This window comes from Tetrao urogallus (assembly GCF_951394365.1).
Source record: "Tetrao urogallus genome assembly, chromosome: 7".
NCBI classification, from domain to species: Eukaryota; Metazoa; Chordata; class Aves; order Galliformes; family Phasianidae; genus Tetrao; species Tetrao urogallus.
In genome coordinates this window covers 12,432,491-12,449,767 of record NC_136820.1, presented here as the reverse complement: position 1 = coordinate 12,449,767, position 17,277 = coordinate 12,432,491, and the positions used below count along the sequence as shown (strand labels likewise).

Genomic DNA, 17,277 nt, shown 5'->3' with positions numbered 1-17,277 from the left:
TGAATGTTTCAACTTCTCCTTTAAGTGACTTTGTTAAAGTGACACTATTCCTCTAATTTTCAGTAAACATTAAGTTCTATTAAACTTGGTGGCTTATATTAAAAATAAAATGTCAATATGATATGGATGACTGCCTTTAAATACCAATGATTTGTATTATAGTAGTGCACTATAGGTATATACATATAGGTAGGCCAGGAGTGAGCAAAGATTTCAATACAGTTCATTCTGTGCACATTCTGAATAATCACAGTATTTTAAGTGAATTGTTTTTAATGGGCCGTTATTTCAATATTATCTCTTCCATTAGAAGACAAAACAACTGGTGTACAGGAGTTTATTCCCAAGACATCACCATTTTAGAAACACCTTCCAGCAAGAATTTCATGAATTTCACTTCTGAAATCCAGTTGTCAGACCAAAAAAGTAGTAAAATTAGAAAGAAAAAAAAATAAACCCTAACTAGCCACCATAAAAGAAAGACATTTCAGCTCCTAACTGAACATACTATAAGCATTAAGAATTTCAGCAAACCTATGAAAGTAAGCATGCATTACCTCAAAAAGAAAATCTGCCTCCGTCTTCATGTAGTTCTACTACTTTCTAACATTAGCAACATCCTTGTATGAATTTCCCCATAAACATCACTGGCATTCTGTGTTTTTTAGTCATGAGGAATTAAGTGAACAGAAGAATGGCAAATTTACTTCTTGCTAGACACGGCTCAGAGCCTGGCACACTGTGCTCCTTTTGCATTAATATTAGAACATACAGTTACGAGTTAGAAGGAGGAGGGAACACTGGTAAGCATTACCCTATACCTAGATCATATATCACAGACATTAAACAACACAGATCGATAGAGGAATCCACTTTTTTTAACCAACATCTATCCCTATTTTTACAAGGAATAATTACTATTAAATATTTTAGCAAATTTAATCACACTAATTATTATTGCCATTGCTACTAATTTGTTCTTCACGTTATGTAGAAACAAAAGGGGGAAAAAAGTAACAGTTTGGTCTGTTCTAAGTTCAGAAGTGTCAGCACTGTTAGCATTTCAGACAGTCAATGAAACAGACTATTCAAAAACATGAGGAGGTACCTAGCCAAAGCCAGTGCTCTGTTCACTCTCTCCTCAAGGCCTGTGGTTCCCAATGCTTTCCACATGAGCCAGAATTTGAATGCATCTGGACGTCTGCTGCACTGAATGGACTTGTCACCAGTGTCATAGCTGACATCATAGAACTTGTCCTGCTGGAACAGGTATGCAGCCTTGGCAGAGTAACACTTCTTCAGGAGGCCCTATTGGAAACACAGCAGAGGTTTAGATAAGAAAGTATTAAAACTTGTTATTCTCACAAGCCAAATCCTTTTTCCCTGTCTGAATCAACCGCTCTGTTAAAAAAAAAGTGCACGTGCAAGACACCATTCACCACTGGTTATGTTTTAGAATGCTGGATTAGCCTGAACCCACTAAAGTCAGTGCTGACCACAAGAAAACATTGCAGGTTGAAGAGCAATTCTGCTTCAAATCTCAAGAAATAGCGGATGTGGGTACCATAGAAACAGCTCCCCAAAGACATAAACATATTGGGAAGAGAAACAAAAGCCTGCGTCCACTGCTATAGCCTGTAGGTCAAAAAAAGAAAAAAAACAACAGACTGAGGAGTTTCTTACACTTTCACAAGTGGCTCAATATATTTCTTCTTTCCTTAAAGGTCAAAGAACTTCACACATGGCACAGTTAGTTGTGTGAAGAATGTTTTAGCCCCAAACCAAAAGGCTTAGCTTTTAGCAGTAGATGGTTTCTGCGTATCTAGCGTTCGTTATCTGACTGATTCAGGGGAAATACCAGTGACAGATGAGTGTAATGCCAATTTCTGTCTCCATTCACAGATCAGACAATTTGAAAATAGCAAGTACTTTAGTGTACCTTGATTAAGGATTACTAATGAAATTATTTTTAGTCAGCAGTCTCCAACAGTCCCCCAAATTCTAAAAAGCTGTCTAGGCAGAGATGACCAGCAGAAAACAGACAAAAAAATGAGTACCGTTACATGTTCCAGCAAAGAACAAAGCCAAGAAAGCAAAGAGGCTATTTTAGGTTTAAAGGTGAGGGGGAGGAAAAGAGACAAAGGAGTAGCCATTGACTGAAGAAAGAAAAGTAGAGAGAAGAGCTAGCAGAAGGGAAGTTAAAAGGTCAGAGGTGACAATGGCCCTCCAATAAGCCCAGGAGACAGGCAGGGTCATAGATTTGTCAGGGATATTACATGTGGGTGAACAAGAACATCTCTAAAATAATACTAGAATAGAAATTCAGGTGAGGTTAAAAACATGGCTATAGCATCTGACTGAAATTCAGATGTCTATGTAAGATAACTAGAAATCCTCCATACAACAGAGAACAATAAACAAGGGCACAACATGGCAAAAGATGCCATGCTATTTAGTGAACACCACAATTCATTTTTTAATTGAGCATCACCCCTCAGTTTGAACCAACTGAACCAACTGCAGCCATTTCTCTGTGTTGGCTGCAAGTCTGAATTCCAAATGGTGGTAGCTGACATCACTTTTAAAGAAGGAGGTAGTTCTTAATTTATTTGCAATATACTGCTGGTAACTTCAGTAGCAGTAAATAAAAGAAAAAAAGACTCAAGATAGAGAACTCCAAAAATATTTGAAAATTAGAAATATTCAATTGGCACATACAGAATAGTCTCCTTCTGACCCTGCTTTTTCAATTCCCTCTGTCAATACTTTAAAGAAAACATAAACAAAAGAAACCCTGCATGTCCATCTGAATAGCACAAAGGGAGAAAAACAACATGAAGAATTCTTCTCCACTGCTTCTGCAGGGATTCAACTTTCTGTTAGTGTCCTACTCTCCTGGTGCTTCCAAAACTGACAGGACATGCTGGTGTGATGGTCTTTTTCTATCTGTTTATCTTACTATTAATAAAACACACTCAAGAAATCCTGCTGCTCTCTCCAGAGAGAAGCAGTTACATCCCTGGCACATCACTGGATCAGATAGGAGAAAAAACAAAAATTAATGTCTTGTGGAAGGGAAAGGGAGTACGCCAGACCAATGCAAGAAGCAAGGTGGAAGAGTAAGGGAAAAGCTACAGGATAGGGTACAGGACAGAAGGAAGCAAAAAAAAAAAAATCCAAGACAAATTTCCTGCTCAAGAAAGCAGTTACTCTGTGATCACTGTTGATGCAAAAGTAAAAAAAGCTCAAACATGCTGTGCACATTAAATGTTATCTCTGTTTTCCCAGTCAAATGAAGGAAAAGTATAGAAGAACTGAAAGAAAATGTATGCTTTCTAACTCAACGCTGCCATTTGCAAGATGACCTCTATGACTGTCCACACAGCAACTGAGTTGCTACGTCAGCTCAGAAGAATCTCAAACATTTCATTAGAACTGACTTATTTGCAAGTTTGAGATTCTTCCTTCCTTCAGCATCTTTTATCTGTTTCTACCCTTTGATCAGAACTAATTATAGTGCTCTATCTTATACTGAGGCTGTTAAAAGTTTCAGAAAAAGGAAGTGTACTTTCATAAAAGCCCTACTCCACAATAAGTTGCTAAGAGTTCTTGGTTTTGATCAAGTCTATAGATTGTTGTTATATATTATAATTAACTGCAAGTAAATAAATAGTTATTGATATCAAAACCAATACATACCCAATCCAGTTCCTTACAGTACATAGCTCAAAACATCTTTTTCCTCATTGAACACTTATCTACTGCACATCTTCTGATATCTTTCCATTTCCATTGCCAGTAATAAGTAAATTTGAATTTTATTAATACAACGTGAATAGCTTTTTCTCCCAAGACAAATATCTTCCTGATTTCATTCATCTAAAGCAAGAAGGACCACCTTTTGAGTGGCGTATTTGAAAATTATCAAAAACAGTGCACTACAAAAGGCCACCCCTGTAATTCACTTCAAGAGGTGAGAACAAGCTCTCAGCAGGATCAACCCCAAATAGAAATCGTGGGAAACAGAGTGCTTCCTGCAGCTGCTCCAGAAAAAAAAATAATAATAACAAAAAATCAGTGAATTAGATATCTTTGTGACACTGCTAATTATGTGGAAGAGATTACACTGTAGGTATGTCTAGCAGAATCAATAACATTCTGTGCTAAACTGGGACTTCGTCAGCTACATTCTTTTAGATTTTATTTTTAAGCAATAAGCGAAAATTCTGTTCATTCCCCAGAATGGATGACTAATTATCTAACCTAGATCTGAAGAGTCACAGAACTTTGGTATTTGTGATAAATATTAGTTATCTATATACATGATAATAATCATATTTATATAGATTACAGCAAGGATCCAAAGACCTGAAGGACTTTATTTGGAGTAACTGTGAGGTTTTAAGGGATTATTGCACAACCTCAGGCTGATTCATAGCATTTTAAAAACATACAAGAACAAAGTACACTCACTAAATTTTTCAGAGTATCAGCCCTCTAGCTCCGTGTTTAAACAATCATTGCAATTCATACCAGAGCAATACAAGTCTGTTCTGAGGAAGTATATCTTGTCACAAAAGTGATGAAAGTTATTCAGGTTATGGCAGTGAAGAAGTGATAGCTGTGCATTTCTTGAGTGATTTAAGCACTGAGAAATTATTGTCATTGATCTGATCCCTTTCAGAGTACTAACCAATCTCTCTTTCCCCTTGGTGAAAGGGCTTCTTTCTTCTAATCAAGTCAAACACGTATTTCTTTCTTTTTTTAATCTGTCTTCTTTGGAAACCACTCCAACTTTGCTTCATGAAGGCTGGAAGATTTCCCTACTCAACATTTCCCTGTAGATTGTTTTTAAAAAGTCTGTACAGGAATGTAAATAAAGCATTTCATTCTAAAAACCTAGCTGCAATGTCTTCAGATTATCAGCACTGCTAAAGTACATAGCTTCACTGATGCTATGGGGCAAAAAAGAAAAAACATGATAGTGAAAATAATAATCCAGTATAATAATACAACCAAACCAGTCACTATTGCTGCTGCTAGTAGGAAAACAGGATGTTACTACTCTTATCAGATCATTCTCTCTCAAAATCATGAAGATCATCTGTTGAAACAAAGTAAAATACCAAGCCTGGTCTTTACATTAAAAAAGAAAAAGACCTGAAAGGCTTTATTTTGTCCACTTAAAATCACCCAACTCCAATGCTAATATTATCTTCAGTTTCCAAATGGACCTTTAATCAAATGGACAGTCAAGCCTACAAAACTTCCTTAATGAAGCTTTCAAAAGGGAGCTAAGGCTTGATACAACAGCAGCAGTTAATGTCAGTGCTTAACATTTTTCTGGTCTGACTTCCTGAAGAATTCATCATTTCAGAAACTAACCTCTTGAGGCTACTTGAACATTTACTAACAGAGCAATCTGTGCTAAACTCCTCCAGCTCCCACCTCAGCATCCTACTCATAGAGCGAGGGGATTACGTTCATATTTATATGTTGACTTCACCTGTGACAACAGACATAAGTAATTAAGGAGCAGTAGAAAACGATTCAAAATAAGAACTGGAAACACATCCTTCCCTATTCATACCAGTGTGCGAATAGTATTTTTAATGGTAAAAAAAAAAAGAGACTGGATCCAACTCCCTGCTCTGGATCTGGTATAGAAGGGATCAAAGTGAAGCAAGGCCCTTCTGGTGAAGTGTCTTAAACATGCATTTCATTTTCCTTAGTGACTGGTAAGAAAGCACCCCAAATCAGCACACACTCATGTTTGCATACAAGGTTTACACTGCTTCATATACAAAATGCTTAAATGCCACTTTTCAAGGAGTTAAACACAATGTAAGACCCTCTCTTCCACTTTCCGGACCACACCACATTGTACTACAGAATCTGATTGTATGATCAGTAACACTTTTGTTATTTCACCTCTCAACTGTCTAGGATTGATCTCTACAAGAACTTCTGACACAACACTGCATAGCTGTGATTTAGAAGTTGAATAGGAGTGCTCTAGCAGATATTACACTACGCAAGAATACAAAGGCTATCAAAGTCCTGGAGTTGGAACAGTGTTTATAAAGAGACTCTAAATGCCAAGGCTGATAAAATATTTCATTCCTCTCCATTTCTTTCCTCTCTCTTCCAGAGAAGTTTCCAGTACGCAGCCTAAGTAGTGTAATCATTACCTGAGGCTACATCTATCTATGTATTGGGCCTAATTAGTTAAAAATACAGTGCTGAGTTCTTCCAAAGCCTGCAACTTAGAGACTACATTAACCTTAGTCAATAACTCTATTATGCTGCTTTTTCAGTCTGGAATAAAGATAAAGTGACTGACTAAAGTCCTGGAACCTATCCCCTTTAATTCCACAGACCCCAGCCTAAGGAAATGAGGAATCACGTCTTGTTCTTCTATCATGTCTTGCCCACAACTTGGAATTAACTGCTCCAAGAGAGCACTGATTAGTATCTGTGCCCTTTAGACCTCATCTGTTCTTACTACCAAGAGTTAGTAATCAGTTATACGGACAGATAACTCACAGCTGAATAGAAACCATCAGCTGTTTTGACAGGAACTTTTAAAACTAATTTACAGATCATGACCACAAAACAGCTATGTAAACCTCAGGGACTTCATATCCTCATGATGTTCAGTCATTGATAAAGCCAAGCACAAGCTAAAACTCTCATGGTAACAATGTACATAAGCTTTTGCAGGGCTGAATTTGTAGTGGTACTTTAAATAACTATTTACTGTTTTCTTTATTGAGATAGAAGAATTCCATAAAGACTCATCACGTTGCAGACTCAAGTCATTTTTTGCAACACTTGTCATCAGAGCTTTGTTTGCTTGCTAGATCTTTTAACTAATCATAGTTTTTAGAAAGCCTAAATTACCCTAGTGCTGAAGAGGAAAAACTAGTAGATTTGAGAAAACAAGGCTCAGCATCTTTGATTGAATGTAACTCCCACAACTATCCTTCTACTTTCTCACTCTGGTGAACCCATGTAAGAAGATGCAAAGAGTAGTTCTGTGTAGATGGCACTCTTTAAACAATGACGCAGTACTACTGCAGTCCCAATGGCTATGGCTATTCTAAAGACTTTGACTTGGTGTTTAAGCACTGCAGACCCAGCCAACAAAATACTCAATTCTGAATGTAAATCATATACAGAAGCTAACCAGGAAGGGCACCAGCTGCAAAGTTTGACCAGTGATGTGTACAGTGACTTGTATCTGTTTGGTCCTGCTCTCTTAATTTTTATTAATTTAGTGAAATGGAAAATAGTATCAGTTAACATCATTCAGCCTTTGTACTGCAGTATAGTAAAGTTGGCTAACAATTGTTTTCTTTTTATCTCCACTTCTACATTACAGCAATGACATTCTACTACATTTAAAAAGGAGGAGAAAAAAAAAGATGGAAAGACTTACAGAGTTGTCTTTCACCAGAAGAGCACAGCACTGAATTCCTGCCAACAGCATTTTGTGGGGATTCCAGGCAACAGAATCTGCCCTACAAATTCACAAAGGGAGAAAGGTAAGAAGGCACAGAAATTGCACCTATAATCATTGATACTCGAGTCAAAACTGCTTAAATGCATTCCAAGTAGATAAATCAGATTTTCCTTCTACCCCCCCCCCCCCCCCCATAAGTAATAATAGTACATATTTTGGAAAACACAGCTTTCGTAGAGGCCATTAGGCCACATTTGTCCATCTCAGTCCCTGATAAGAGTGACCATGAACTAAAACTGCCTTACCTTTGAATACCGTGAAGAAGTCTGCGATGCTTTCTTGATATCAAAGCTGAGCCGCCCCAAGAAGCCTGTTGGAAAATTTACAGAGCCAAGGCAATGTTATTTTTATAAAGTATTTAGTGCTCTCTGATAATGCTTCATTTAGTTACTAGTTGCCACGTTTTATCACATTTTAAATTTTTAAATCTCAGGTCATCTAAGAACCAGGAGTGTGGTCTAAGCATCAGTGAGGCATTCTCTGTAATGAGTAGCTCTCCACTGAAACTCTTATATCCTCTTATCTATTCCAGATGCCTATCTTTGAGTGACATCTTTTGCACATGTCTCTCTCCATGCACTCCAGAAGGAGCCTAAACAACAAGCATATATCACACTCAACTTTTGGATACTTCAAGTTAAGGAAGGTGACTCTCCTCTGTGAATCTGAAAGTACCAGATATCACCCACCAGCTGCAGTATATCTCCAGTTCTCAAACAACATTTATCTAGGGAGTCACAGCATGACACATACTGTATTTGAGAAATTATACTAAGCTTGAAAAAAGAATTATCAGCATTTATGAAAAAAGAATCCACATATAGGTTCCTGTGAAGTAAGCAACACTCCTCAGAGATGCAGAGAAGGCATCAGTCCACAAAACATCCAGATTCAGCTTATTGGAAAAAAAAAAAAAAAAACCAACAAAAACACACATATTTTGGGTTAATGAAGAAGAAAAAAATCACCACTGTGAAGATTCTTGATTTAAGTATGGTAAACTCATGCTTGCTTGGCTTTGGGCAGTTTTGGGGGTGCATGTGTTTTTTGTATCTTTGCTTGGGTTTTTCTTTATTGCTTGAGAAAAACAGCTGTGAAAGCTAATCAATGAATCGTTAGCTTCACATGCTATGCATTAGGAGTAAGATCTGCTGTCTTTGGGAAGCAAGCACAATAAAGACCCGCAAGAGAAATGAACAGTTAATAACCTGTCCTAATGCATGCATATCATTAGTTCTCATTAATGCGGTACACAAACACCACATCATATTTTATGTTGCCATGCTCACAATATTCTTGCTGAGAAAAGGGCTGCTGTTCTATCTATATTCCACAGGATAAGAGAGAAAATTGTTTGTCTCAACTCCACATTATGCTTACGGCAGAACCACGATGTAAAATTGGGCTACCCCAGACAAGATGATCTTCCTATTTACTGACAAATTTTGCTCTTCTTGTTCAAAAAAAAAAAAAAAAAAAAAAAAAAAAAAAAAAAAAAAAAAAGCCATGACATTATTCCTCAATTTTCACAATTCATAATCAACAGAATAACATACAATAATTCTTTTAAAAATTTGCAACCAAAGTATTTGAAAAAGTTGGCACTTTCAAGCTGTCCTATAAAACAGAACTAGAAAAGCTCACAAGAGCTCATCCCACTGTGCACTACCTCCAGAGACAGGATCAGCCATCTCACTTCCGCCAAACATTCAACATTTCTGTAGATTAATAAGAAGTGAACACACCCAGCTTGTGAACAGTGGCAAAATGAAAGATAAAGTGCAGAGAGACATTGACAACTGCTTCTTAAGCAACACTGTTGGCACTTCTATCTGCCTTCATTTTAAAAACTGCTTCTAGAGATCTGGATAACAAATGTACAGGTAGAACAGAGGTGTAGTTAGAATGGCATTTTACAGGTTCATAATTAGAAAGATTATCATGGTGGAAAGAGACAATCAAAAATGAAATGCTCACCCACATCCTAGGCTCACAATAGAAAACTCCAAAAGGAGGGATCTCCAGAAAGAAACCCTTCCCCCCCTGGAGTCAGCCTTTAAATGGAGTCCAGAAGTGCAGCCAGGCTCCAGCCCTTCCATCACACAGCTGAATTGCCTTCACCTGTGCTCCATGGCTGACTCAGTGCTCGCCTCAGGTGATCAATCAGTGCTTCAGGCCCTGACTCAACAGTTTCCATACTGGTACAATAGCACTGCAGGGCTGTGCATCTCTATCACCTTTCAATGTGTCCTGGAGTCACAGTACCATTAGGTAAATTTGTGCTTCATGTTTATTTGCCCAGTTCACAGATGAAGTGCTTAGGGATGCAAGGCCAGGAACAAGAAAGCACCTATGAAGACTGAGAATCACTGGCTTTGCCTGTTTCTAAAGAGTAATGGAGCTTGCAAGACTTTGCCACCTGATTTGTGTTTAACCACCAAAAACCTACGGAATGAAATGTCGGTCCTAAACACTGTTACCTCTGCTATCTATAGTGACCATGGGAAACACATGGTCTTCTTTTCCTCCTTGCAGCAGCTCAGCCATGTCCAACCTGCAACCTGAAGGTTGCAAGAGGCCTGGCCCAGCCCACCCTATGGCCATCGCCTACCCCGTGAGATCATGGTGGTGGCTTTGCCCCACTGAGCGGCCCAGCCCAGCCCCAAGCACACACCTACTGCTCACAAGAACCACACAGCAGCGTGTGATTGGTACTGCCTGAAACCAGGACATGGGGAAGGTGCAGTGCAGTGCCCAGTTATGGCAAATAATTGTGTGCATGGGATTGGTTGAAGAATGACTTATTTGTAAAACAACATATGACCAGTAGCTCGTAACAAGTCCTTCTTGAAATGTAGCTTTTGATTTGGACTCAGTGGATATAGCAGGTGGAGCACCAAGCAGAAAGGATTATTTTATGTATTTTTATTCAAAGAAGCTGTCAAGATATTTATCCCTATCCGCAAAAGCTTAAAGCTGCTAATCTGTGATGCACTGCAAACATCGTATCTTTTTCTGGAGATCTGCTATCTAGCCAACATTTCCAAGCTCTATGTGCAGCTGATTATTTCAGCTTAAACCTAGAGCAATAACGTTATTGAACTGTAACCTAGTTTTTCCACTTTCTTCTCCAAGCTGTCAAGATCTCAAATTTCTAATCCTGTCCTCCCACTGCCTCTTGTAGTTTTATGTTATCTTCATTTTTAGCTAGTGGATTCTTTTTCATCTAAGTTATTAATAAAAATACTGGATAACATAACCTAGGATATATATTTCCTGAAGTTCACTCAAAATATCCTTCCACTTCAGCAGTGAATCACTGATGGCTGCTCTCTGAGTATGATTTTCCAGCCAGACTTTCATTCACTACCACAGTTGCAGTTTTGTAGCATTTCTCTGGCATTCTTATGATAATTTCCATGAGTTATTGCTAATATACACTAAAGTTAGCAGCTTCTTCTCCATGCATGAGGCTAGAGAAGAAAGGTACACTGACCAACCTAGATGGGCACATTTTGTTTCTGTAAATCCAGCTGAGAATAATACAGAGTAGTTCAAAACACACGAAGATCAGCTGTGTCCCATGCAATGAGAAAATGATTCTTTCATAGGTAAGAAATCACAGCAAACAATGGAAGTCACTGGGTGTTTGCAATGTGATTAAACTAACTACCTAAGCATGGATAATAGGTTAAAACAGCTTTTCTGCTCTGGTTAGCCATGGGAAAAACTGTAAAGGACCAGCAGGGAGGTAACACCCCTGTGTTTAAAGCTATATATGTACACAATACAGGACATACAAAAGTGCTCAAGCTTGAGTGCATACTGATGACATCAAACAACTAATTAAGAATGACCTCATAGATGTCTGCTAGATTATTGCCATGACCACTGTATGAATGCTGCAATGCATACAGAATACTGTCTCTGCATTGGCTGTTGATTGACTGCTGAGAGTTTGGGCTTATTGGTATTTTCAAAAACTTTTTCTTAACTTCCTTTTCAGGTCTGTATCCATGAAAGAACTCATCTACTATTTTCGACTTTACTAAAATTTATCTTCCTGAAGCCTGCTGATTTTATGTTGATTTTCTCCTTTTGCCCTTTCTTAGGATCATGAACTTTATCATTTCATATTTAATGAGAAGAGTCTCCCTGAGGCAAATATATCAATTTTTTGTATCAGAAGATATTCTGAAATGAGATAAAACAGTGTAAATCTGGAAATAATGCCACTGACATTTCATGGAATAAAACTGCACAGACAGTTCTTGAGATCATTTGTGGTAGATAATCCTGATTCTCATCAGTGATAAGAGTCTTAAATTAAAGCTTTCTTTGTTTTTAAATGATTGTTTTAATGGTACTGTATCTTTTTTTCCTCCAAAGTTATGGCAGTAACTCACTGACAAAGAAGCAGTACTTGCCATAAAAATGAGACCTCACAATGTGTAAAGCATTCAACTGGAAGATAAATCTTCCAGAGGAATGCAGATCTTCAAAGATTCTTTAATAGAATGTTCTTGACTATAAGGCTAGAGGGAGGTTGGCTTGCTTAAAAGTAATGAAAAAAATAAAATCAAACCTTTCATTGTGTTTCTTACATGCTATTTGTGAATGGCAGATGCTTGATCCCTACTTTTTCTATATTATTCCAGTAAATCTATTTCAAATACTGCTGTGAGTGAAGAAAAGGTCACATTACAAATTACAGTTTGATCTTTTTATCATAGTATGTTTGTATATATAGCTATGCCTTACGTCACTTACATACAAAGCTTTCAGTCTCTTCCCTTTATTCCATTTCCATACAGTTACAAACTTTAAACAGAAATAAAGAAACAATGCACTCAGTTCTTGACAGTTCACCTGAGTGTGAATTAAAAGATGGACAAAATACTGACAGAACTCCCAAGAAAGGCTGAGAATTCATTGAAAGGTTAACAACATGAATCACATCCTAAGAGAAAAATGAGTCTTCAAAACCATAAACTACCCAGTTTATGGCTGTACATTTGTTATTCTGTGGTAATCAGTTAACATCTGACAGTCACTTTTAAAATAGAAAATTAACTAAGGTATTCATTGACATTTTCCTTTCAGCTTAACGAGAGGTAAAGTTGAAGGAAAATTTAGTTTTTTACAGAACACCAGCAACTGCCTATGTAGTACAGCTCAGAATATTGCCCCAGTATATACACCTAGCTTTAGTTGTTCAGCTACAGGGAGTAGATTAGGGAAGTGCTCATGGCCGCTGGAGATGCCTCCAGCAGTTTCACCTCCTAGATGAGTATTCCAACAGAGATTTGGAATACACCCATCTCTTCACTGACTGAACAGATACGCAAGAGACTAGCACCTAACACGAATTCTTCACTTCTGATGTAAAACCTGCTGGGTAATCCTCACCAGCACAAAACGAGGAGGAGGCTCTGCAGACACTTGAAATATTAGGACTAAATTCTATATCTATCTTTGCCTCCAAGTCAATAAGAAAACTCTTTTGACTCACACATACCAAGACTTAATTCAAGTCTGAGACAGTTTTATATGAACTGTCTTTTTTTCTTTAACTGCTTAACATAAAACACTTGAAAAATTTAAAGCAGATCTAAAGATCTCTTCTCAAGTTGCTCCAGATTCTCTCATCATTCCTTGGATTTTGGTATAGATATTCTGAGTTCATGGCATTGTCACTACAAAAAGAATGCAGTTTTAGAAAATATGAAGAAGCCTAGTTTTAGAAAAACACACTTGCAGCTAGCTCTTTCAGGTAATGAATAGTCTCAGCGATTATTCCAAAGAGGTTCATGAACTGATTTTATAATGCCAGTAATAAAAAGGGTCAGTGATTATTCCAAAAGGGCTCACAAATCGATTTTAAAATCTAGAACTAAAAATAAAATAAATGAGACAAGAAAAATTTCTGAACAATTTAGGAAACCTTAAGGGGATGTACATGAAACTGAAATCTGAAACTGAAACAGAATAATTTCTGGTTGGTTGAAGCCGAAATACCTTTATTTCAACCTGTATGAATGATGCACCACCTTTCTAATGTGTCCATTCCCCAAAGGAATGTGGTTCTTTTAGTATATAGTCATCCTTGAAGCATTTTGGGTTGCAGCAAGAAGTAAAAAGAAATTGATCTTAAAATCATCTGAAACTAGCATGACGATGACAAGAAAGTCTTAACTGCATGACACAACCAAATCATTTGCTGACTTTCAGCATAGGCAGCAGAGACAAATAAGGATATATATGTCTGTTTTCTCTGGAAAAAAAAAGTTAATTAAGTCCAACTTACTACAACATAGAAACATCAACAGTCAAAGAAAGATATGAATTGTAAAAGAAAAAGCAATGCTAAAGAAAAGCACACAGTGTCCAAACTCACGTCAACATGAAGCCAGAGGTGATGCTTTTCACAGATATCAGCAATTTTATCCAGAGGATCAAATGCTCCCAGTACTGTTGTGCCTGCAGTAGCACAGACAAGAAATGGTGCTGACCCCTGCAATAGGATTCAAAACAAAAAACTGTCATTCACACCATTCATTTCTCTCAGTATATATGGAAAGCTGAAGTATAACAAGGTCATGAAAAGTAGGACAAAGATGCGACAGTCTACATTTTAGTTTCCCAGCACTGAGAGCCTCATAAAGAAGGTCCTGAATATAAAAATGCTGACTCTTAGGAAAAAAAAAAAAAAAAAAGGCATTTCCAGCTAACACCATCACAGGGCAGACTGCTCTGGTTCAGACAGCTTCAGACTGTTTTGACAGATGCCACTTTTATCAAGATGAAAGCACTCCGGATATTTAACATCCCTTTTTATAGACTGATTTTCATTTCTTGATCTTCCATATTTTACCATCCAATTTCCTACCATTATGCCAAACACAAATCAAGCTTTTAGTACAGCCAGCATGCTACCCCTGCTGGGAAATGACTCATGCCTCCAGGGACTCACTTGTGCTCCCCCTGCAATGCCTACATTCTTTGCCAAGGGAAGGCAGCACTGGCATACAGCACAACTTGACTGTTGCTATCTGACCCCAGTGCCCCGTGTACAGCCAAGTCCTACCCTCTTGCTCCTTACTATCTAGAAAACAGGAAGGGATGTTGATGGCAACTGAACCACAGCAGAGAGACCACTGGAAATCTGACAGTTTAAAGATTAGAAGGGATCTGTGACAACTTCATGAAATTGAGGGTACAAATCCCAGCAATGACTGTCCATTCTCATGAGCTGTAAGTTCATGCTGAAGCAACTACTCTGCTCATTCCAGTATCTGGCTCACAACATGACAGTGCAGCTATAGAAGCAGCACCAAGTTGTTACTAAATTGCATAATCTTGGATCCCTGAAGTTCACTTGCAGTGAGTTAAATCCCACAGATGACGTAAATCTGTGTGCTGATGTAACTCAGAGTAGTTTCACTGCAATCAGACATCAGATGGAAATCAAACTCTAAGTGCAAGTCTTTCATGTAGCTCCACTTTAACTGAAATCTGATCTTTGTTTTCCTCATTTTTATTTATTTTTTTTTTAAAGTGTTGCCACTTTTAAACATCTACAACAGCCAAACAGGCTTGATTCACATTTACATTCTGATAGTTTTATAATTCATAGAAAAACAGAATGGCTTGGGTTGGAAGGGACCTCAAAGATCATCTAGTTCTAAACCCCCTGCCAATCACAAGATTAGACTGCCCAGGAACCCATCCAACCTGGCCTTGAACACCTCCAGGGATGGAGCATTCACAACTTCTCTGGGCAGCTGTGCCAGTGCCTTACCAGCCTCTAAGTGTAGAATTTATTCCTAACATCTAATTAAAAACCTTCCCTCTTTCAGTTTAAATCCATTTCTCCTTGCCCTATCACTATCTACCTGTATAAAATGTCAGTCACTCTCCTGCTTGTAAAAGAAGTAAAAGAAGATTGCAACAAGGTCTCCCCAGAGCCTTCTCTTCTCTAAGCAATCTCAACTCCCTCAACCTTTCATCACAGGAGACGTGCTCCAGGCCCCATAATTCTTTAACAGTGTAGAGGACTCTTAGAATAGCACATAAGTATGATGTATTTGTACTTTAAAGTTTCCCTACAATTTGCTAAAGCAATGAAAAGTAGCACTGGAATAAATTAAAATTAATCCCACACACAAAGAATTACCAGCTTGTAATTCACTTCTTGGTCATTCATTCTTACTGCAGCCTACAACAAAAGTCAATCAAACTTACAAAAGAACCTGAAGCTCAAATACAAAACACTTTCAAGTGAGGCTAAGACTTATTTGCTGCACTTAACAGTTTCTCTTAGTACTCTTACCAATTTCCTCAACCACAGCTACATCATAATCACACAGCCTGCCCAGCTGCCAGCAGGCAGCCTGACAAAATATGGGGACAAGTTTAGGACCATTACAAACTCAAAAAACTATAGTTACCATTCCAATTTTCTATGAAGAAGAGAATCACACTTTTATTCTCGCCAATAAAGTTAAATAGATGTTCTTGACTAAATTCTCTAAAAACAGGACTACGACTCTCCCTATTCAGAGCCAGTGAACATTCTGTGTTCTTGCCACTAATGAATACATCCTCTTGTTTAAGAGTCATTAGAACATTTACTGTAATTCATTGAAGTGTCCTTCTGTAAAAAGTTGTAAAACAGTACTTTATCAAGGACAGATAGAGTTATGGAAGCTCAGGTGAAATGGAAAATTTCCAAAATGCCTGTAATTTCCATCAAAAGGCAAGCAAAACAGTGAGTGTTTCTCAAAGGTAGCACACCTATGAGCAGATATTAATATAGAACATTGTTTTCAAATTGCACAGAACTGAATTGAGGCTGACTTCTTTGTTTAACAACATAAATACCAGATGATCTTTCTAAATAACCACCAAATCACACACACACAAAAAAAAAACAACAAGAAAACGTTTTTTCCACAGCACAGAGCTCATTCTCCTGTCTGCCTGCTTTCTCTTGCTCCAAACTTCAGTTCTTCCCTCCGCCCCCCTCACGATTGCTCAAATGAGCAAAGTACAAACTGTCTTCCATGGATAAAGAAAGGAAGAGTTTGCTAGCTAATTAAGGACACCATGTATCACTAGTTATTCTGTCTAGTGTCAAACCCAAAGGGGAGATGGTTATTTGGCAGATGTATCTAAGGAAGGTTTTAATTAATGCAATTGTGGCCACACCAGTGCATGACAGGATAGCAGTGCTGTGCCATTTCTATCAGCCACACCAGGGACAATACACTAGCTTGTTAGTATTCTCAGCTCATGGACTAAGGGCTGAGATCCGAATCCTTCTGCTCTAAAGCAAGAAATGAGGTGGCATAAGCACGCCAGAAGAAGATACTCTGCGCCTTACAAGCCATATTCAGTCCTCCAAGCTCTCTAAAATAAGTTACAATGACTACAGTAAGCTCTACCTTACAGATTCTGGGGATGTGTATTAATGTTGTCCAAACAAAACATCAATACACTTCCAATTGCTGCCCTTTCACTTTCTGGTTGGCAAAGTGTCTGTGGGAAAAGAGGCACAATGGAATCTCTGCACTCTTAGGACAGGACTAAGAAGGACACAAATTAGAATTTGCAGCATGTATGACAGTTTCAGAGACCAAGCCATATCTTACAACTCTTGTTCACTGCAGAAGCTAGCACAATAGCTGCTATCATAATGAAAAACCTTCAATTTTCATTTCCCTTTTAAGATACTGCATCCATTTTATTTA

At 37.9% G+C, this 17,277-nt stretch overlaps 1 protein-coding gene across 1 annotated transcript in view; it reads right to left on the bottom strand.

Moving 5' to 3' along the window:
• GADL1 (glutamate decarboxylase like 1) overlaps positions 1-17,277 on the bottom strand; it is a gene marked incomplete at both ends in the record, with an annotated part of 72,682 nt that overhangs the window by 34,827 nt on the left and 20,578 nt on the right. Inside the window, 4 exons of the mRNA XM_079538295.1 lie at positions 1,109-1,308; positions 7,442-7,523; positions 7,771-7,835; positions 13,923-14,039. Of these exons, the coding sequence (XP_079394421.1) occupies positions 1,109-1,308; positions 7,442-7,523; positions 7,771-7,835; positions 13,923-14,039 (464 nt within the window). The remainder of the gene's footprint in view (positions 1-1,108; positions 1,309-7,441; positions 7,524-7,770; positions 7,836-13,922; positions 14,040-17,277) is intronic.